This window comes from Hippichthys cyanospilos, chromosome 1, assembly GCF_059441005.1.
Source record: "Hippichthys cyanospilos isolate Australia breed blue-spotted pipefish chromosome 1, RoL_Hcya_1.0, whole genome shotgun sequence".
Lineage (NCBI taxonomy): Eukaryota > Metazoa > Chordata > Actinopteri > Syngnathiformes > Syngnathidae > Hippichthys > Hippichthys cyanospilos.
Genome location: NC_142369.1, coordinates 19,870,639 through 19,894,111, shown reverse-complemented (window position 1 = coordinate 19,894,111; position 23,473 = coordinate 19,870,639). Strand labels below are relative to the sequence as shown.

Here is a 23,473-nt window from a genome sequence, read left to right as displayed (position 1 = left end):
TGGCATAAACACACACAATCATAAATTTGGTGAAACACGGATTTTGTTCAATTTCAGATTATATTTATGGGAAAATTAACTCAAGAAAAAGAGAAACTGAAGCTTGATGCGCATTCAACTCTGGCGAAGCATTCATTGACCACTCACAATGTGACAACGTGGAAAATCTGAAACATGCTTAACAACGCTGAACAAGAAAATATGAAAGACTTACAAAAGATGAGATTGATTATGTTTTGGTATAGTTTTTACTTTGTTGTTTTACAAGTGTTGGTATGTCTTATACACAGTAACAAAGAAAATACCAGAATTTCACCCCAAAAATAAGGGTGCGTCTCGTATTTTGGGGAATTACAGTAATTCAATTATTATTTTCCGTTAGTGGCACTTATTTATTTGGTATTTGGCAAATTACTGCACTCTGAATGTTACAAGAACAAACTCGAATTTTTTTTCCCCATGTATGCATAGAATTAGAATTATGTGACATGTCAGTTAAATGTTTATTCAAGATTATCTGACAATTTAAAAACATTGGTAAGTGGTTTCTATGGAAACAAGGCTTTAGCCTAATTAACAATTCACAAGGCTGTCAACCTGCATGGCGCTACTTTCCAGTATAACTCGTAAGGAGAAAAAAAAACATTTCCATCTCTACCTCCATTGTTTTCCATCATTCACACATCATTTGGGGAGGCATGCCTGAGGATAGTGATCGTTTGCTCCATTCTCTGCTCCATGTCAAGGTGAATTTACGGCTTTCTCTGGTCCTGGTCCTGAGGAGAAGTCATCTCATGTTGCTGCTCAGATTAAGAGTGTGGATCTCGTGGAATACAAAGATGCTGGTAACCCAAATATCCTGAAATCCTAGCTGTCTAGCTGTTGTCAAAGAACGAAAAGAATATATTCACCACTTATCTTTACCTAAACTGATGGATTGGTCTTGAATATTAAAATCATTTCATCCCTTCCATTCTATTGAAAGTGGAGCCTGGCAGAAGAGAATTGGACAACTCCAATTAAACAGTTTCCCAAGAGATGGTACATATTTCCTTACTATCTGGAAAAAGAATATATTTCGACTATTTTGGTGATGATGTAAACTGCTGGACGAAAACTGCAAGACAAAATGTCTGTTGTGGTTTTATGTCGTTGTCATTTCCCTTGCCTTTGGCTCAATTCAAATAAGAAATTGTGATATTTGTGTCGTGCGTATTACATACAATAGAGGGCGGTCAAGTATATTACATCAAGAGGAATGACATGACATGTATACAACGAACAAGATAGCGTCACTTTTTGAAACACCGCTTCTACTGTTTACGTTTATGCACAGCAAACCCTTGAAGTTGCCAACACGTAAAAGCAAGAGAACCGCTGAAGGTATCCCCCGAAATTTGAGGTACAGTATTTCTAAATCACGTACTGACGTGAAACATCAGATTTTGTTTCGTCTAACGGCTTGAGACTTTAGCACTTGTCTTGGGCAACACGTTGCTAACTAGTAATGTTTTACATCACGACAGTTGCTATGATGCTAACGTTCAATCAAATTTTGTACTACTTTTACTGAAAATTAATCTAACCCCAAAGACATTTTCTAATTATGTGAACACCACAAGCATGCCATGGGAATCAATTTTTGCGTTTCAAAAACATTTTCTTTTACTGAAAGCAAACTTCCTTAATTCATTAGAAAAAAAAAATTCTTAATGGCGCAAAGCCATTCGCTTACACGCATACCCTAACATAAGCAAATGTACCGTAGCATGATTGGCAGACTTTTTTTTTTTTTTTTTTTACCAAGGAAGGAGTCTAGTGGAAAACTCGCGGACTATTCCACTGATTGACCACACAGTTGTCATCAACCTTTTATAAACGTTTCACCGGAAGTATGTGCTTCTGATGTCAACTCTTCTCCTGTTTAACCTCACATTAGATAACCGAGAACCAGAAACTCTCCATTGACACAACATCAAGAGCAGAAGGTAAGGAAAGATTAGTTGATTTTGTACGTTTATTTTATTGGCATACCAATCGTTGAGGTATTCACATGTTCTTACTACTATTGCAAATTGTTTTTGTGGCTTCCCCAAGCTGCATCCCATGGACTCCTGCTTAGACTCCCACAGTTTTTGAGAACCACTGATTTAATTTTGTACTGCATAGTAGTACGCAGCCAACAATTCATCTTTACAGTATAAAACCCCTCTTGAGTGAATGATACAAGTTTAGGGGTTGCACAAATTAAAAAACGTGGCAGTGATGAACCAAGCGGATTTGCTAACCACCATTCTTCTTCAACTCTCAGCAATGGTCCAGGAGAGTGTTCAGATGAAAAAGCGGGGTGCCCATGACTTCATGGAATACTACACTTATACCTGCACCCAACAACAATGCATCCCCCTCACTGCTGTGAAAATGCATCTCAACAAAGGCATTCTGGAGTTCAATGCAGACAGGGTCAAGTTAGCCGATTGGCCTCCTATCTTGGACGCTATCTCTATCAATAAACACCTTCACCACATAGCAATTACTAGCACGTTCCAGACAAGTCACGGTTGTGGAGATGCAGGTAATGTTTACAAATGATCTAACGTTGAGCTCTATTGGTATCAACTTTGTATCTTAATCTTTTTCTTTTATATCATAGATAGAAGGTACTACAAACCATTGTTTAGGAAGAAGATCCCATATATCCGCTCTAAGGACATGACATTCAAATTATGTAAAGCTCTGAAGGAGTGTCTATTACTTTCTCCCAGCCTGAAAACTTTAAAGCTCAATGGGCTTCCTCTGAGGGAAAGAGACCTTGTCAACTTAACAAAGGTAACAATGGGCCACACAATTGCAGCTTACAATGACTACTTACTACGGTACAATTGAAACCTATGTCACGAACAACTCTGTCTTCCAGCATTTCGGGTTGCTGAAAGTTAGTCTGCTTTTAAAATAACTACAAATTCACTTGAGTACCTTTTGAGGTTTTCAAAGTGCTTTAACACTTAGATAAGCAAGTCTGACTTAGTTATAGTCTACACATAACGGAGGTGCTTGCAAATGGGGGGCAACAGTCTCCAGTTTGCCCTATGTGCTATATGTGCCTGTGTTTTTTTTTTTTTCTTCATCAAAACCGAAGGTCTCAAAAAGACAGTGGAAATTTCATAAAATGTGATATTATAGAATGTTATTTTCTTGTAGAATGAATAAATGGCATATCTATGCATTTCAGGGGGGAAGGATTATTCAAGATTGAATTGTAAAAATATATTCTTCTTGAGGTTTTAGTTAATGCATGAAAATCATGTTTCATTTCAGGGTATAGCTAAAAGTGTTTCCTTGCAATTTCTTTCCTTCGCAAACTGTCCTCTCGCAGATGACGGGTTAGAGGGTAAGTGCCTACCTATTTGTGATGCACATAATCCTTAGCTATTTGTCACAGAATCTTAATCTAGATTCTCCTAATTTGGTTTGATGTTTCGTGATTTTACCAAGCACTTTTTTCTCATATTTTTCAGTCATTTGTCAAAGTGTGAAATACTCTACAAAAATCAAAGAAATAGATTTTACAGGATGCAACATCACATGGAGAGGAGCTGAACATCTTGCCAACATTATCCAGGTAGAATTTACTATATAATACACGAATAGTACATGTGTGAATAATTCAAAAGTGGAGATATTTTTAAATTCATGTCAATGATGACACAAACGCTATTGTGTTTTAGCATCAAGGAATGGAGAGGCGTGGCTCTGCATGGGCACAATCTTTGAGGTATCAACAGCCAAAATTGGAAGGCATGGGAGGTCTCCGCCGCCTCACCCTGAACTGTAACACTTTGATTGGGGACTTGGGTGCTGCTCATCTTGCACGCGAGCTAGCTGAAGACCACTGGCTGAAAGGTTAGAAGGTGGAAAGTTAGCAGCAGCGACAGAAAGTTTTTTTTATTTGTTTTGTTTATTTTGTGGTATTCATTAAGATCTTTCTTTGTTTGTTTGGGGTCTTACAAGCAGCTGTGGACCTGCAGAAATGCGGCCTGTCCAATCGAGGAGCTTGTCATCTTCTGGAGGCCTTGAAGACAAATTCTACTCTCTGCATACTGGATATCCGTAATAATCCTTTAGTTGGTAAGAAGCTGTCATAACTACTGTTCTTGTCACACCATACCCCCTATTTGTATGAACTGCAATTGTTCACTTTACATTACGTTTTCTGATATTATTACATTCACCGTTTTTGTTAATGAACTTGAAATAACAAGTGCATTAACAAAAAACCTTATGACCCATAATCTGGAGATGATTTCAATGCTTTGAACCAGGTCATTGAATGTACTACACCTATAGTTGATGATGAAGGAACACTTAATGTGATTAGTAATATCGACCCTGATGCAAACTGTTACAACAATGTGTGTAACAGGTGTAAATACTTTAAGACTATCAAATCCATGTGAAAAAAACTGAAATCCTATCAACAATTGAATTCAATATTCGAAGTCTAAATGCAAACTTCGACACAATAAATGATTTCATCAATACACTTAAAACACCATTTGGTGTCATAGCAAGAACAGAAACATGGATAACTAAGGACAGACCTGACTGCTTCACAACGGATTCAAACAAAAAAGAAATCATAAAAGTGGAGGGGGGGTTGCTTTGTACATCAGGAATACTTTTCAAGTAAAAGAGGTCAAAATAATGTCACCTACCCTAGCATTAATAAGGCTAATAGTTTGTGATTGTGGAGCTCTTTCTTTTAGGTATATATTAATGACATACTTGACATCTGAAAAACTAAATTGTATCCTGTTTGCAGACAATACTACAATCCTGCACTAAGGTGAAAATCTTAAAGGGTTAGGATTATTACAAAATTGGCTTGCGAGAAATACATACTCACCAAATACACTAAAAACCACGATTATGTTCTTTGGTTAAAGAAATATGAATGTACAAACACATATTATGATCAATAAAGTTGAAATTGAAGAAGTCCATTTCATTTCTGGGTGTAACCCTTGATGATAAAATATCTTACAAAGGTCAAAATTAAAATGGCTTAGATTGGATTTTTACATCAAAGCCACAAATATTATCTTGATCAAAAAGCATAATATATAATCTATTGCACATTGATTTCACCACATTTAACGACTGTAGAGGCGTGTGGAAATACATATAAGCGTTATATTGAACATAATACATAATACAAAAGAAAGCAATACGAATGTTCTGTTTAACAGGATATTGGGACCATACAAATGCCCTCTTGAGGTTAAAACCATTGAAGTTCAAGGACCTCATAACATTTAAAGTGCAGCTCTCAAAACAGTTGTGTTTGACACAAGCATCGAAAACATGCAGGATTGCGGTCCTCAAGGACTAGAGTTTGAGACCTAGGATTTAAATCAAATCAGTTCATGTTCAAGTTACACAAGAATTCACTCCCTGCAAACATAAAAAAATCTTGTGCACAACAGAAGGAATGTATAACTTGGTGGTAAAAATGTCTTCTAAAATCCCCTACTCCTGAACCACACTAAAAAGTATGTGTGACAACATATGGTGTAACTCTTTGGAACTGTCCTAATGAAGTATTCAAAGGTGCTAAAAACCTGGCACACTTTTAAAAAGTTTATCAAAATGACTTCCTGTGTATATATGGAGAAGAAGAAAAAATAATTCCAGGTAACATTTGATGATTGTTCGTAACTTTTTAGTTTGAATGTCACACTAAAGTAACAATCTGTTCTTTTTCTTCCATATACAAGATGTAAATGCAACATGAGTGTCGAACAACTCTTATGTATGTATTTATGTATGTATGTATAGTATTCTAAGTAATTACTGGTGAACTGTATATCCAACACAGTTTTGTCATTTATGTGGAAAATAAGGGGTAGAATTGTTATAAGTTCTTAAGTTTTTAATATTTTCTTATTATAATTCTAAAATAAAATAACATTTTCTTTGTTTTTTTTTATCTGCAATTGCATTATCTTTTTTTTTTTTTTTTAGAAAAAAGTTATTCCTCCTGTTGGTTGCCCCTTTTTTGTTTGAAATAAACACACATAAATAAACACGCATGAATAAACATGCTCTCGACAAAACATTTTAACACATTTTAATGCAATTGAGAAATCTTACAGTATAGCGCCAAATTCATGCAAAAAAATACTGATTTTTATGACACTTTCACATTTGAGTCCTAAGTCATTTCCCTTTCTATTTTAGGCAATACTCTAATTAAGACTATAATAGAAAAACTACTCATGAAAGCTGAAGCACAGTCACCAGAGGTGAGTAATTTTGGCTTATGTCCGACATTTATAGTCATTTTTACAAAAGTAATGATAATAAATGGATTATTTGTGTGTGCACTACAGTACTGCTGGATCACACCAGCCACCAGAGAGCAACAGAAAGCTTCTGCTTGTAAGCGGCGAGTGCTGTCCAGATCATCCACAGAGAAATCAAGTACAATTTACCCTTTGCCCTGTCAACACACACAAATGTGCGACACGCCTTTCCTAAATTAATCTGATAAAAAAAATAGGTTAATCATGCTTTTGAAGAAGTAAAGCAACAAATATGTAAGTTGTATGACTTGTCAATTTGCTTACTTTATGAGTGAAAGTGTTACTAGAGGATGCTTATTGTTTTGAATGTCCTCACACAACTACCGTATTTTTCGCTCTAAGGCGCAACGGATTATAAGGCGCACCCTCAATTAATTACATATTTTAAAACTTTTTCAATCACAATATAGTAATACTCAAAGTAATAACAATAATAACTCAAACAAGTCTAAACTCTCAAAAGCACAATAACTCAATGTCAATATGACCAACCTTGTTCAACTGTAAACACAAAAGAAACAAGTAAAGCTTATTTTATCAGTTCATTCCCCATCTACGAATCCCAATCTCAATATTGATTAATATATAAGGCGCGATTATAAGGCGCACCATCAGCTTTTTAAAAAAAATAAGGCTTTTGGGTGTGCCTTATAGTGCGGAAAATACGGTACTTTTCAGAAATAAAGATATCGTGAGTTACCAATCCGACATTACTTTACTACACAATAATATGATTTGGAGTACAACCAAACCAATAAGAAAAGTATATAATCGAACACCCAAACACTTCTTAACCCTGTGTTGGCCTCAGGGAGTGTTTTTTAAATGCTCGTAATTTCAATATTACAATTTTTGTTTTCCCCTCTTTCCTGGTACTTTCCTGACTCATTGAACCAGTTGTATGATTGACCCTATAAACTTTTTTGTATTGTGTGCAAATATCTCACGTAACGTAGCGTTAAGCTCTGGTTGACTACGTAAAATGATTGGAGGGGCCTGAATTTGGGCTTTGAGTTTGTCATTTGATTGGGAGCAGTGATTCTCAACCGAGAGAAACAGTGGCACTTGGGCTCCCTCTCGTTCTATTAAAAAACAAAAAATTACATTAGCAAGTTATTTTTTAAAGATTTGTTTCGTTGCAATTTTCATGTAGCATCTATACTTAAAAGCTTCATTCTCTAGTCATGTAACTTTATAAGTTTTAATTGAAGCATTGCTCATATTTTAAGTCAAGTTTATTTTGTATTCTGGACATTGTTAATTTATCAACCTGTTTAATGCTCCGATGGTGTACAATAATATTGAATGTACTTTTTAAGAATAAAACCAACCTCCTTTATGATACACCGATGTTGCTCTCTTGTCCTGCAGCTTCTCAAAAAAATACCTCTACTGGAGATGGAGTCTCAGTTCCTTCTCAGCCTCAACAATCTGCTTCCCCTTGCAGACATGTGCCTCATCATTCCGCTGCACGTGCTGGACGCCAACGGTGAGGCGACTGTGCTTTCACTTTTCCATAGCAAATTAAATTGGAAGTTACATCAAAAATCTTTACAATAATATGATGTTTGCGGTATATATGTATAATATTCTTTGTAGTCAATGAGTTCATATTGTGTTTGTGGAATTTGAACTCAGCAACAAAATCCACATGTCTTTATCCATTTTAGGGGTGGCCGTTTTGCCCCTTACCGTCAACTGAGAATGACACCACTGTTGTTCAGGACTCTGGTAACAACCAAACACGTGTCATGTGAAGTTTACAAACTGGTCCTTACCTTAGCCCATGACAACTTTGACTTCATTTTTAGTTCGGGGCAAGTAGAGAAATCCACCCCATGGGGAGGATGAAATATTGTTGAATTTTGCTGCTGAATTCATGTTCCACAAGCACAATATTAAGCAAGCCGTGTTTGAAGTCATAAGGTCACACGAACAAATGTTAGGATTTTTTTTTTCTTTTTTTTACTTGACTCCCTCTTTACAAACAAAATACGTATACATAATATTGCACCTGTTGAATACGACAAAGCAACACCCTGAGTGAATTTTAAGTGAAAGTTAACAGGGAATATCAGAGACTAAAGAGCTTTTTGTCTTTCCAGATGGGACTTGATCTTTCAGTGTAAATGCTCAATGTACTACATGACATGGGCTGCAGATTGACACTGAACATTTTTTCCTTGCAGCCGCTGAAACTAATGATTTGGATTCTTCTGTTCTAGAGGTTTTCCTTCTGCAGATGCAAAGGACCACAGTTTCCAGTCAAAGCAGCATCTTCGAGGTCAAGTATGTAATCATGTTTATAGTTTCATGAGGTGATTTACTTTACGTTACTATAGTCCAAACACTCTTCCGACCCTTTAAAAGGCTGCGTCCTCTGTGAGGGTTACTTTCGCATCTGATTCGGATGAAGAGGAAGATGGTGATGAAAAGGAGGACGAGGTGGTGGTGGCAGGGGATCAGAGGTCGTTAAGTGAAAGCCACCAGGACCGCGCTGTTGCACGGCGAAAGGATCGAATTCAGGTTGGCCATAAATAACCCAAGTTTACCTGCTCGATTTTTTTATGCTATCTGCCATGTAACCCCTGCAGATGGCGCTACAGGAATGTCGTTTGAGATTGGGCGAGGAGCGCAGAGCTAGACTCAAAGCTGAATCTTTACTCAGAGAGGTAGTGTATTCCCACTATGCTAGTCTTGAACCGTATAAAATGAAATCGTGTTTTTAGAGGATCTATACATGGCAGCAGACTGACCTAGTGCTTAGCACATCTGCCTTTCACGTTTGCGTGGTTTGTGCCTCAAATGTCTGATTTGGCCTTCCTCTGTTGAGTTTGCATGCACTGTCATTCAATACTACAAATATAAAGTGGAATTATGTGCATATGGAGTTTTGTTTTTCACTTTGATAAACTTGTTTTGTGTGTGTGTGTGTTTTGAACTAACCTGTACCCTGTACAAAGGCTGCAAAAAAGTAGTCATTGGAAGTTATGTTATTTATTAGTTATACAGTATTGTTTTTCATCTTCTGTTCATGTTAAAAAGGATTCAGATTTTGGTATGCAATTTTTATGGATGATAATCTTATTTATAGTTGGCGCAGCGAGTGGGGGGATTGTGAAAGGTATTTTTTTCTTTCCTAGGTGGGGTGTTGTAAAACATAATTGAGACACACTGTCTTAGTTGAATAACAACTCTCAAACAACTTATCCTGTTATCTTGTTTTCATTCAGTTTGAGCTGGAAAATGCTCGTCTTCGCGATAATAACAGCTCCCTGTCCAAGGCGCTCGCGGCCATGGGCTCTGCACCGCCAGACCGCAGCGTCCTCGAAGATGAGGATGTGCTGGACAACATTGAACGCTCGTTTGCCAAGTTCCATGCTTTCCTCGATCTCGTCAACGATGCTGGGTGGGTATAAGTAGAACATGCCGTTTGTCTTTCCACAGTGCTCAGGCACTCAAATATAAAACTTCACATCCACTTTAATAAATATTTCTAATATTACTAATATTGGTAATACTAGCAGAAATTACATTTGAAAATACCCTGAAAAATGTGTCCACTTACAAAGTCAAATGAGTTCCAATACAAAAGCGTGATAGAGCCAAATTCAGCTTTTAAAAATGTGATTTTCACTTTTGATGACCTTGCTTCACTTGCTATATAGTATACCAGAATTTGAATGTATTTTAAGCAGCCAACAGTACATTGCAGTGTAATTCTCATCACCATATACAGTAGGCCCCCGGTTTACGAACTCCCTGTTTTACGTATTTTTCATCTTACGAACGTGGATCGTGGCGTTTTTTGTCCCCCTCTTATGCACAAACCTTTCGTCTTACGAACAATCCAACATGCCGGTCAGTGTGTCCGCACTATTTTTTTCGCTTTGCTGCATCAACAATAATAACTATTCTTGCATGTCACGGAAACGCCGCTACGCTATTGGTCCTATAAGGTCACAGTCACGGTCTCAGTCACGGAGATGCCGATATGCTATTGGTCGATTAAGGTCACGGTCTCAGTCACCAAGATGCCGATATGCTATTGGACGGCGTCACGTCAATCACAGAAAGGCCGATATGCTATGAACACCTTCATCTAACTTGATGGCACAGCTGGTCGGTGTGTTGTGAAGACTTTGCAAACTTTATCTGTTAGATATGGCTTCTAAAATTGCAAGTGGCGGTAAAGGAAGAAGTAAGAGGATGATGACAATAGAAACGAAGCAGGAGATAATAAAAAAATACGAAGGAGGCGCACGCATAGCTAACCTTGCTAGTGAGTGTGGCCTTAACCGCTCTGCAATCTTCTAAGCGCAAGACTCTCCTTGTCAGGGGACGAACCTCGGTCGACAACAAAATGGAGAGGCTTCTTCTATTATGGATTAAAGAGAAGGAAATCGCCGGTGATATGTTCTCATTTGAGAAAAGTTCTTGTTTAAGAAAAAAATAATTAAATTCTGCGGGTTCGTCTCTGCTCCTCTCCGCCTCCATCTACCACCAGCTCAAGTCACGTCGCCCCAAAGGTAAATGTCATTTTTCCTTTGTATATTTATGTTATTTAATTTAACTGTACAGTGGATTATGTTACTAATTTTTAATATGTATATAAAGTCGTGATGTTTTTACCTAAGGTTTTTGCACGCGTTGCACGCAATCACTAAATAACATAGGTTTGGATTGCAATTCGAGTTACAAGCATAGCTGCTGAACGGATTAAGTTCGTAACACGGGGGCCCACTGTGTGTGTGTGTGTGTGTGTGTGTGTGTGTGTATGTATATATATTTATATGTATATATATATATATATATATATATATATATATATATATATATATATGTATGTATGTATATGTGTGTGTGTGTGTGTGTGTATATATATATATATATATATATATATATATATATATACAGTCAGCCCCCTGCTTACGAGCATCCTGATTTGCGAACATTCCGCCTTACGAGCGTGGATCAGGGAGAATTTTGTCCTCCGCTTACGAGCAAACCTCTCGTCTTGCGAGCATTCCGTCAAACCAGCCATTGAGTATGTAGAAATGTTCTCGCCTAACTGCGTCAATATATTCAGCAGTTGCGTCATCTACAATCATTAATAGATACTTATGGCGGTAACGTGAACGCTATTGGTCTTACAATCTCACACTGACTGTCTCACTCACGGTGTCTAAATATATTACCATTTAAGTGTAGTGTTTGTACAGCTAAAGGGAAAAACAGCTGACATGAAATTAAATGTGCCGATTGCAGGACAAAGAATTGTCATTGGTTTAAATGTGTGTTTTTTTTTTAATTAATTGTCAATACATTCCAACCGTTTAAAAAAAAGTGCGAATAATTATCAGTCAGTCAAGGAGACGCCAATATGCTATTGGTCGATTAAGGTCACCCGGTCTCACTCACGGAGATGCTATTGGCCGGCGTCACACGTCAATCACAGAAATGCCGATATGCTATTGGCCGAACGCCTTTATCTAGCTTGATGGGACAGGATGGAAGGAAGTAGACAAAATGAGTGAAAAACGGAATGTTTTGAAGACTTTGCAAACTTTATCTGTTAGACATAGCTTCTAAAATTACTAGCAGCGGTAAAGGAAGAAATAAGAGGATGATGTTTTAGTACCTCCGTGATTTGCACCATGACTGAAAGAGTTACTGTAACACTGTAAGACCAAGAGCCTATATGCGTTGCCGTATTAACTCAAGAGGTTAATCTCTGCACCCTATTACGGGTGATGATACAGCGCCATATAATGGTTGCTAGACAAGATTGCATGTCAGGTTAGTCGGCGATCTCCCGATATGCATTGGGACAGCGTCATTGTTGGAATTTTGTGAGTTGTAACCAAAGGTGAACTGACGCTCGAACAAGCCATAAGTGTGCTGCCTAGTAAATGCAACACACACAACCACCTCTCCGCTTCCACCGTGCTCAATTCACGTCGGGAAAAACAGTTGACATGAAATTAAGTGTGCCGATTGCAGGACAAAAAATCGTCACAGATTTAAATGTGTTTTAATCAATAAGATGTCAATACATTCCAACCGTTTAAAAAAAAAGTGCAAATAATTATCAGTCAGTCAAGGAGACGCCAATATGCTATTGGTCGATTAAGGTCACCCGGTCTCACTCACGGAGATGCTATTGGCCGGTGTCACACGTCAATCACAGAAGTGCCGATATGCTATTGGCCGAACGCCTTTATCTAGCTTGATGGCACAGCTGGTTGGGATGGAAGGAAGTAGAGAAAACCCTGACTGAAAAAGTTACTTTGACACTGTAAGACCAATAGCATATCTGATTTACCGTATTGACTTGGAGCATTCATCTCTGCTCATCTCTGCTTATCTCAGCACAAGTCACGTCTTTCCAAAGGTAAAAGTCATTTATCCTTTGTATTTGTTATTTAATGCAACTGTACAGTAGATTATGTCACTTAATATTAATTTATGTATACAGCGTGATGATTTTACCTAAGGCTTCTGCGCGCGTTGCACGCACTCACGAATTAACATGGGTTTGGATTGCCCGCTATACGAGCAATTCGAGATACGAGCGTAGCCGCTGAACGGATTAAGTTCGTAACCCGGGGGCCCACTGTATATATATATATATATATATATATATATATATAAATAGTGTGTGTGTGTGTGTGTGTATATATATATATATATATATATATATATATATATATATATGTGTGGGTGTATGTTTAGTAAAAATAAATTTAAAATGAAATTGACTTTTATCATAGTTATAAGTATTATAGTTATGATAATATCAGGTTATGTTAGGCCAGCAGAGAAGGCGTTGCTGGCCTTGACCAGCCACCACTGGTAATAATGTATTTTACCTTTGGTCAAGCTGTTTTTGTGATTCAGTGATTGTCATTATATTTTGCAAAAAGCCATTATTTGGTTTTTATTTATTTTATATACGTGGCACATCGTTTTGCCTAAAACCATTAGTGTTAAGAATTTGCAATTCTCTTATTTGACAAAGTGGATTGTCCCGCCCTGAATTAGTCCTCAAACTATTTACTGTGGAAAGTACAGTTCCAATTCAACCTTTATTGTTTGTGACAATAGATGTTCAACGTCAATCATCGTTGACTTCTCCTTTGGCATTCGCATTGTTTCTTCAGTATTTGCTTTTGCTTTTATCCTGTGGCTTTCCCCAACTGGTCAATCCAAGGTCATTGTTGAGTCAGTTGGATGTTGCTGAAAGCAAGTAGTCATAATATGTGTTTTGCTTTTCTAACATTTGCTCTTAGTTTCATTGTTGTTATAGAATGTAAAACCAAAACAAAACAATTCTAAACCCAGTAACATGGAACATAAACCAGTGACGGCATCAAATATGCAGGCCACGTGGTTTAAAATAACTCCTCTTATTCTCAGCTGCCATCGCTAGACTCAAAATGAAACTTAGGGCAGCTATTCTGGGTGGGGGATGCTGGTCTTTCTCACACCCTTTTCCTGCCTTCGATCATCAGTGTCTAACCTCATACAGTATTTGCTTTTATCATCCATCATTGGGGAGTGACTTAAAAAGAAAGTGGAACCTGAGTCTTAAGGTTTCTTTTTTATTTTGATGCCTCTTCAATATCATAACAGTACACTATTATTATAGATACATATTACTACAAATCCCTTTTTTAAAAATACTCTTTTGTAGTGTTGATTAAAAGGCTTGAAAGTCCACCATCAATTAAGTACAGTAATCTCTCGCTGTATCGCGGTTCATCTTTCACGGGTTCGCTGCTTCACATATTTTTTTACAGTGTGGATATTTTTTACAGCGCATTGTGCTCTGAATCCTGATTGGCTCAGGGGCTTTACTGTTGTCTCTAAATAAAATATTGACGCTATACTGTATTGGTTTTTCACTTGTCAATTTATTACAAAAGGCAAGAGGATCCAAAAGGATCGTAGGCGCGCCGAGAGGAAACCCACACGTCTGTGTTTCTACCGAGAACAATGGAGAAATGCACAGCTTTGGAAATCTGACTTTTACCTAAATTTCTTTTGTAATAAATTGAAATTTCAAGTGTATAGTTATAATATGAGAGGCTTCACTTTAATTCGATGTCCGGGCATATCCGTTTATAAAATCTTCTTGCTCAGGAAAAGAAAGAGCTTAAGAACTACTCATAACAATTTGCAGGTTCAGAACAAAGAGGCATAGCTGGGACTGTGAAATACGTGAGTGACAACGTTTCCAACTTTGTATTACTATATTAAAATGATTGTTTTAAGCAAATTTGGGTCTTTCAAACAGGTTTTGATTTACTTTATTGCATGGTAAAATAAATAAAAAAATAAAGCTGGTTACTTCACGGATTTCACTTTGCGTGTGTTATTTTTGGAACGTAACCCCCGCGATAAACGATACCATTAAAAAAAAAAAATCAACTCATTAAGTTCTGCTTTATAACAGAAGTGCAAGGAAACATTTTGCATGCTCCTTTTCTGTAATTTTTGAAGTTGTTGACTGCGTGCTTCCTCTGCTGTACTCCCTGGGCTTGAATTAGTTTCATTTTGAGCAAGTCTCTTTATTTGAGAATGTGTATTTCTGGTGCTGGTATGGCAGTCCTTATCAGCTGTTGTTTTTTTTTTTTTTTTTTTGTTCTGCTGCATCAAATCGCCATCTCTCCTTTATTTCCTTTTTTTTTTAACTTGAATTAGACAGTTTGTCTTCTAAGTACAAATACAATTAGAAAGTTAACTTAATTTTAAAATGTAAACTTTTTTTTAAAAATTCAAAACGTGTAACCTGAGATGTAAGACTATGTTTCATTTTGTCTGAGTAATGTTTCTATTTCACATCACCACAGAGGGCAATGCTTGAATTACCCTTTTTTATTGAGCAGTTTTGTCAATCAATGCCTTGATTATTTTGGAGCAACTTTCACCAGCTACTTATTGTGCGACATAATTAACGTCTTTTTATTGTTTATATGGTTGAGAAGCACAATTTTATGTGAATTTTGCAAATTCGTTTATTTCTGGGTTTGGAGAAAAACGTGAAGTGTGATATCTCAAATTAGAATTGGCACTTAGAAGACAAGGGAATATGTCTGGCTCTTCAGTACTCAATATGATACAAGTGATAGAATGAATTTAACATTTGTGACATACTCAGATGAACGATACCTAGTAGGTGTGTAAGTGAATAAATATAGTGCATCCAGAAAGTTTGCAGAGACTCACTTCACACCAAATTGTATTAAATTAGTCTCTTACCTCAAAATTCTGCTCGCATACCCCATTATGACAATGTAAAAAACGTTTTGGAGAACTTTTTTTTTTTTAATTGAATAAAAGTAAAAAACTATGAAATCTCATTTACATAAGTATTCATAGCCTTTGCCATGAAGCTCAAAACTCAGTTCAGATGCATCCTTGTTCGACTCACTGATCATCCTTTAGCTGTTTCTTCAGCTTAATTGGAGTCCACCTGCGTTAAATTCAGTTGATTGGACATGATTTGAAAAGGCACACACTTGTAAGGTCCCACAGTTGACCGTGCATGTCAGAGCACAGACACCCAGTCAAAGTATAAAGAAATAAATGCCTGTAGATTTACAAGACAGGATTGTCTTGAGGCAATAATCTGGGGAAGGATATAGACAAAAATATGCTGCTTTGAAGGTCCCATGAGCACAGTGGCCTCCATTATTTGTAAATGGAATACCTGAATGACTGTCAGACTCTGAGAATCAAAGTTCTCTGGTCTGATGAGAGAAAGATTTAACTCAGCCAGGTGCGATATTTGGAGGAAATCAGGCACTGCTCATCACCAGGCCAATATCCCTAATGTGTTCCAATAATACCCTGACAGTGAAGCATCATGCTTGGTGATGGCAGCATCTTGACTGGCAGAACTGGCAGACTAGTCAGGATAGAAGGAAAAATAAATGCAAATATATACGTACATAGATATGCTGGATTAAAACTTGCACCAGAGCACTCTTGACCTCAGACTGAGGAGAAGGTTAATTTTTCAAATGGACAATGATCTGAAGCACACAGCCCAAGATCTAAAAGGATTGGCTTCAGAACCACTCTGTGAGAGTGGCCCAGCCAGAGCTCAGACTTGGATCCGATTGAACATCACTGGGAGTCCTTAAAATGACTGTGCAAGGGCATTTCCAATCTTGATGGAGCTTGAAAATTACTGCAAAGAAGAATGGGCAGATCTGATGAAAGCTGTGCTAAACTTATTGTATCATATTCCATAAGGACTTAATGCTGTAATTGTTGCCCATGGTGGATCAACAAAGTATTAGGCAAAGTTTGTAAATATTAGGTTTCTGTTTTTAATACATTCAGAACATGTAAAAAAAAAAAAAAAAACTTTTTTCACCTTGCCATAATGGCGGTTGGTGTGTAAAAGTTACTGTAAGCGATTAATTTAATACAGTTTGTAATGAGGCCTGCAATTGGCTGGCAACCATTTTAAGTTGTCCCCCGACTACTGCCCAAAGTCAGCTGGGATAGGCAACAGTAAACCTGCGACCCTTGTGATAAGTGTGATAAGGATAAGTATTTATAGATAACAGCCAAATAGGATAAATGCATGGAATGAGGCTGTTGCATGACAAAATCTGGGAGAAATGCGCTATGAATATTTTACCAATGCACTGTACAAGTTTTATAGACCCAACCTTTTTATCACCACGGACCGGTCAATGCTTGAGATTTTTATCATGGGCAGGGGGACAAATGGCAAATGTAAAGTGCACATAAAATATGAACTCACGATTAGCAGCAAACTAATGGAAGCCTTCAGCTTGTTTTTCTCCTTGGGAAATACTTTTGAGGCTGGTGCCATTTGCAACCTCATCTGATAAGGTTAAAAAAAATGTAGAGAATCCTTTGCTTGTCAGTTTGTGGGTCTTTTTTGGAAGAAGTGGAACACATCGCAAAAAGTACAGTAATTGTTTGAAGGACTCCTGGTAAAGCCTGTTAAATGTTTTGTTTTTTTTCTTCAAAGTTGTAGGCTCGTGACCTGTGTCTTGACAGGGCCTTTCCCCCTTCCCAAAGACCTCTGTTTCTTACTCATTTAACTTAACGGTATTTGTGAGTGAAATTTTGGTGCTCAAGTGATCGAAACGAGTCCGAGACAATCCAGCCAGTTTTGAAGATAAAAGGTTTTTCAAAATAAAATAGCTTTTTGCAAAACGGAAATAGTTCATTCTTTGGGGTGCAGCCCATGCGGCCAGATACCAGTTTATCCATAGACCGGTACCGGGCTGTGGGCGGTTGGGGGCCACTGTTATTTGACCATAGACTATAGGTGGCAGTATTTTTTGCAAACTTTTTTCTTTCTCTGTGCGGCAAGGAATCTAATAGATTAAAAAAAACAAAAAAAAAAATTCTTTGCAGCTATTGCATGTTATCTGGTGGTGACAGTTTGAACTTGCAACAAAATACATGTAAAACGCGGTTTTTAAAATACAGTATAACGGGAATTAATTAATGAAACATTAAAAATATAAATTTATGAATGAAAAAATGAAATACAATATCATTTGGGGATTAATTACTACAATGAAATATTAAAAATTAATTCATTAATACATTAGGAGTGCTCAAGCATGAATCACCTGTACTTTTTACTTTTCTTCCATTTCACAAAAATGTTCTCGTTTAGCCTAGGTAAACTAGCATCAGTGGCTGGCATTGATACATCAGATCTCGCTCCTTTGGGAAGACCGCAGCTCTCTTCTACACTGGGACAAGTGACTCATATGGATGGAGCAGATCAGGGTGCACCTCAGATTCAAAAATCCACTGTGGTAAGCATTTGTATGGAATTTGTTGTGCTGGTATTTTAAAAAGCTACACTTACCTATAAAAAAGTGTGAATTATTAGTTGAGCCTTAAAGTTTAAGGCCTGTAGTTGTCCAACCGCAGTCCTCGAGGGCCTGTCTCTTGCATGTTTTCCAAGTTGATCTTTTCAGCGCACATGATTCAAATGATTTGCTCAGTAGTGGCCAAGTTCGGTCCTCGGACATCCGTTCAAATGATCAGGGTCATTACCAGGATTTATCAAAGCATGCCCATGAGGTAATTATTTGAATCAGATGTGTTGATTGAAGGCAAATGTCGAAAACAGGCTGGATTGTGGCGCTTGAGGACCATACTTGGCCACTCCTGGATTAGCTCATCAATCAGAGAGCTCTGCAGGAGCTTCATAATGATCCTGATCATTTTAATCAGGTAAATCAAGAACTGGACTTTGACACCTATTGGTGTTAAAGGCTTAAAGTATTTGTACAAACAGAGCTTAGACTTAAGTCCTCTAGTCCTCCAAATTGTGAAACTGAAATATTTGAGGACACCTCCAAATTTTATACTGCCACTAGTAATCATTTAAATTGTAATATAACAAACTCTTTCTTGTCAAAAGATTATGATATTACACTTAAAAAGAAATGCTGACAGAAATTAATACATCACTTTCTTTTCAGATGGCCAGTGGTCATTCTGATGACGTAGCTGCTATCAGCACTCCTAGAACACCGGCCTCAGACGGAAAACCTTTGCTTCGAGAGGGGCTCCTCGATGTGGCCATCCAACAGGCTGCTGGACCACAGGGGGACTTTAGTGTCATAGTAGAACAGGAGCCAGATCAGTTTTCTAAACCCCATACTCAGTATGATTCTGATTCAGAGTGCAGCGTGGTTCGCCAGAAATCCCACCATGAAAGTTGTCAGACTCCGGGAAGTCGCCCGAGTGGCGGCCACGGCAGTTCCCATCATAGTAACTGCTTCAATTCCAGTCGCAGCAATTCACCTCATAGCTTCAGCTCATATGGTAGATGGAGCGCTGGTGACATCATGAGGGACATTGTAAATAAAAACACACACTCAGCAGGATCTCGGAGGCTGGTGGTCATACAACAGTCTAGGTCAGAAGGGTCAGAGCAGAAGTCAAGTCCTGATATTCTGGAGGAGATCAGACCTTTTGTAGCTCTCTAAGGAATAAGGATGCTTGCTTATTGCATATTTATGTATAACATGACAGACTCTTTGGCAGCTCTTTATCACATTTTTCTGCATTTTAATTGGGCAGGCTCACATCTCCAGGGTAAAATTTCCATCAGCTATTGATCTCATATGAAATCAAAAGTAACTGACCATTTAAGAAATTAGTTTGCCACCGTAGTAGTTTTTATTTTGGGTGGCGGGTGGGGGTGGGGTGTTAACTAAAATATGTTGTTTTACATGTTATGCCAGTTCTACTTTTTAACAGCATGTTTTATCGCAACTATTTGGAATTTGCCAGCAATCCTAGAATATTCATTAGGTTTTTGGAAGTACTGACTAACACTAAGATTTGTAAAGAATACTGTCTTGGACAAATAAGCCTTGAGCTGAAGTTGAAAAAATGTCCTTCAGTTCAGCTTATTAAAAATTGGAAGTTGCATATATATTTTGTTCAGTGTTCAAGTCCATTAGAGTCTCAAGCCAATTTAGATGAAGGGAATAAAAGCGTGTGTGTGTGTGTGTGTGTGTGCGCGCGCGTGCGTGTGTGCTTGGGTGTGTGTGCGTGCGTGCGTGTGTGTATGTGCGTGTGTGTGTGTGTGTTGGGAGCGGAGGGAGGCACTTACAGTTCACAGTTTCACTCGATAGTTCAGCAAAGTTAACTCTTCCGCAAATGAATGTTTTGACTTTATGGTGACCACTGTGATAGAGTATCAAAGATTCCACAGTTGTTTGACTGAAAGACTTGTCAAACTCACTGTTATCATGAGGGTGCACAGTGCCAGATTACTTTGCACTTTCATTGCCCATAAGAAAACTATTACTTATGAGCTCTGCCTAACGTCTGCTGATAGCTGGTTGCGTTATGGCGTGAGAACAGTCAGTAAACAGCGAAGGGAACAATGATAATAAAAAGAAAAACAGTGAGATGAAACGTTACCTGGCTGAGCACATTTTGAAAAAAGTATACGGCATCTGGGCCAAAAAGATAAATTTTCATGGCAGTAAATATCTACAGAATGTCCAACAGTACTTGGTTTCGAATGGTTTGATTAACTCGAATGCAATAAATGAACAAAAAATAAGTTTGACGAACTGGACCATTAAAAAAAATACATAGAAATATATTATGGCGCAACCCATATTATAGATAGCGCATGGGGAGACATCAATGAATATCCAAATGATATTAATGTTATGTATTACATAAATGAAAAAATTGCTCAAAATACAAAAATCACAACAATGAAATTGATCTGTTTGCTTTTGATGTCGTTCTTCTGTTTGGGGTTAATCACAACATGTCAACTGTGCAATCATGCTATGAGAAAGTAGAATGTGTTTTTGTTTGTTTTTTTTAAGATGTTTTAAACTGGAGTAAGAGGGTCATCTGTCTTGTTGAAATAAAATAACTGGTGGCCCAAGGAAAACCCCACAATCAAATTGGAAATACAGCGGCACTTGCAGTGTCAACACCCAATATTTGGATATTCGTATGGTATAGATGAGCTTTATAGGATATTTTGATATTGTGAAAACAAATGAGTACATAAATTATCATTTGACCACAATTTGAGTGTTTTGCTTCTCATGTGTTATGTATAGAATCGGAATACCAACACTATACGTAGGTGTTTAAAACGCATTGCATCCTGTATATCTTAACTAACTAGTTACATTTATTGCTTGTTTTTATAGTTTGGCAGCAACAACGTTTACAGTCATATAGAGATAACGGGTGAAAAAAAAGCCCTGCTCCAAACAAGCGATTGCGCGGCCTGAACTCTACATTATGTAATTAAAAAAAAAAAGGGCAAGCGTCCTCCAGGAAGTTCTTTATTGTCGTCTCGCTGATAAGACATTTCTCTTTGATTAGCCTCTGTCCAGTGTGTAAATTTCATGCTAAAAATGAATGCTGCCACTTTGACCTTCCATAATACTGTACTGGCTGTCGGCCATCCAATGGTTTCCCAGAGATTCTTTGAACGATTCCCCCTCATGTCACATTGTGTACTTTTAGCAAATGGTGATGAAATGAGAGGACCAAAAGGTCCCTTTTCAGGACTGTGTCCTCACAATTGGCACGTGAACTTGTTCAGTCTGTAGGCATTCAAGACACGTGTTGTGAGCTTGTGGAGAGATAGTCGGCTTTTATTCCTTCTTTATAGATGCAATTGTCAAATTAATGTTAGTGTTTACATTGCAGTGTTGCCGTGCTGAAACAGGAATAAGTCAAACAATTATAAAGTATCTGGTCCCAATATAAAGTCAGAAAGTAGGAAAAAAAAATCTCCAGAAGTATTTCCATTATATGAAAGAAAAAAGTGCTAATCTTACAAGATTATGGTCAGAATTTTAAAGAGCCAAAATTCAAAATTCAAAATGTCAAAATTCCTTCACAGAATTCTGAAGACCTGCACCATTCGTCAGTCTCGCTAATGAAGGATTATTAGGACCATATTGAAAAGAAAAAATATCAGAAAAAATAGTCTATTGCAAAAAAATGTAGTTTATGAAACTAAAATAACTTTGTGAGAAATGTAATTTTACTTGTAAACAATGAAATAGGAATCATAAAATATATGAATAAATGCTTTGTCCTTTCAGTCACTTTTGTAGAGGTTATTCTTACTATATTTAGTCCATTAGTTTGTCCACTAGTTTGGAAAATCCAATCTGGCTTTCTGATTCTTTTTGCTGATAAATGGTTTGCATCTTGTGGTATGGCTTGTATCGGTTGTCTTCAAACACCAGGTTGTGATACCTTCATCCTTGTCTCTGTGGAGGTTGACAATTATGTCACCCATTGTCTTCTTTGTGGATTTCTTCTACAGTCCCACAATGTTACTATCATCAACTGTTTTTGATACCCTCGTACGACGTCTCAAATGCTCAGCATTTTAAATTATTGTATTGTCTTATGTTTGTGCAATAGGTCTGATCAAATTCCCAATTTTCTGCGCATCAGAAATGTTCTGCTTTTCTCTAGGTTCTTCATGTTTGCTTAACAGCAAATGTCATTTTCACTGGTCAAACCAAATACCAAAAACAAGCATTTTCTAGAAACACCCATCAGTCACAGGTTACAATACTTTTGCTCACTTATAAAGTGGATTGCTTAAAAAAAAAAAAAAAGAATAAAAAAAAAAGTGCTCTGTCCTGAAGTTTATCACATTCATATTTAAATAACATAAAATAAAAACTGGAATTCTCAACTTCCGTTGCATATTCAGATTTTGAACCAAAATGACTTCAGTATGCAACAATAAATAAATTGACCTTGATGTTCCAATACTTTTGGAGGTGATTATGTAATTAAATATACAAACCACAGGGCAATTTCAGTCAGCATTGTCAATATAATGGCTCCAGGATAGATCCATGTGGTTCACCATAACTAAATAGCAAATAGTACTTGTTTTACAAGATTTTTGGAAAACCATTCTATAAAGGTAGCCCAGTTGCCTTGTAATTTACCTCACTAGTCTAATGTTCATGGTTTTTATCTTTTTCGAAGCTTTTCTGTGTGGAGTTTGAGTGACTTTTCTGTGTGCTTCCCAGCTTCCTCATGCATTACCAAAACAGGCATGTTAGGTTCATTGAAGACTTACAATGGTCAATCGGTGGGGATATGAGCGCTTATTAATGTGTCTCTGTCCTGCAATTGGCTAGCAACCACTCCAGCGTATACCTTCCCTCAGTCAAGTTTTTCTCTCGGTGAAAATCCCTTCCTAAGGAAATCCAATCAAACAAACATCCATCCAATTTCTAGAGCCGCAGGGAGTCGCAGGCTTGCTGGCGCCTATCTCAGCTGGCTTCGGGCAGTAGGCGGGGGACACTCTGAACTGCTTGCCAGCCAATCGCAGGGCACACAGACGAGCGCCCAAGGACAATTTAGTATGTCCAATTCACCTGCCATGCATGTTTTTGGGGAGTGGGAGGAAGCCGGAGTGCCCGGAGAGAACCCACGCGGGCTCGGGGAGAACATGCAAACTCCACACAGGAAGGCCAGAGCCAGGTGGATTTGAACCGAGTTCTTTGCACTGTGAGGCGGACGTGCTATTCCCTGCGCCACCGGACCGCAAGCAAACAAAA

The 23,473-nt window shown here is 37.7% G+C and overlaps 1 protein-coding gene across 1 annotated transcript; it reads left to right on the top strand.

Moving 5' to 3' along the window:
• The first annotated feature begins 1,283 nt into the window (after positions 1–1,283).
• Positions 1,284–19,824, top strand: LOC148429597 (centrosomal protein of 78 kDa-like). Its single transcript, XM_088431811.1, has 17 exons — positions 1,284–1,402; positions 1,940–1,988; positions 2,312–2,575; positions 2,654–2,829; positions 3,319–3,391; positions 3,519–3,622; positions 3,729–3,903; positions 4,015–4,128; positions 6,241–6,305; positions 6,393–6,483; positions 7,737–7,854; positions 8,591–8,654; positions 8,736–8,891; positions 8,960–9,037; positions 9,599–9,774; positions 18,043–18,187; positions 18,863–19,824. The coding sequence occupies exons 3-17, from the start codon at positions 2,314–2,316 to the stop codon at positions 19,370–19,372; spliced, it is 2,307 nt and encodes a 768-aa protein (XP_088287937.1). The 5' UTR covers positions 1,284–1,402; positions 1,940–1,988; positions 2,312–2,313; the 3' UTR covers positions 19,373–19,824.
• Positions 19,825–23,473: the final 3,649 nt, after the last annotated feature.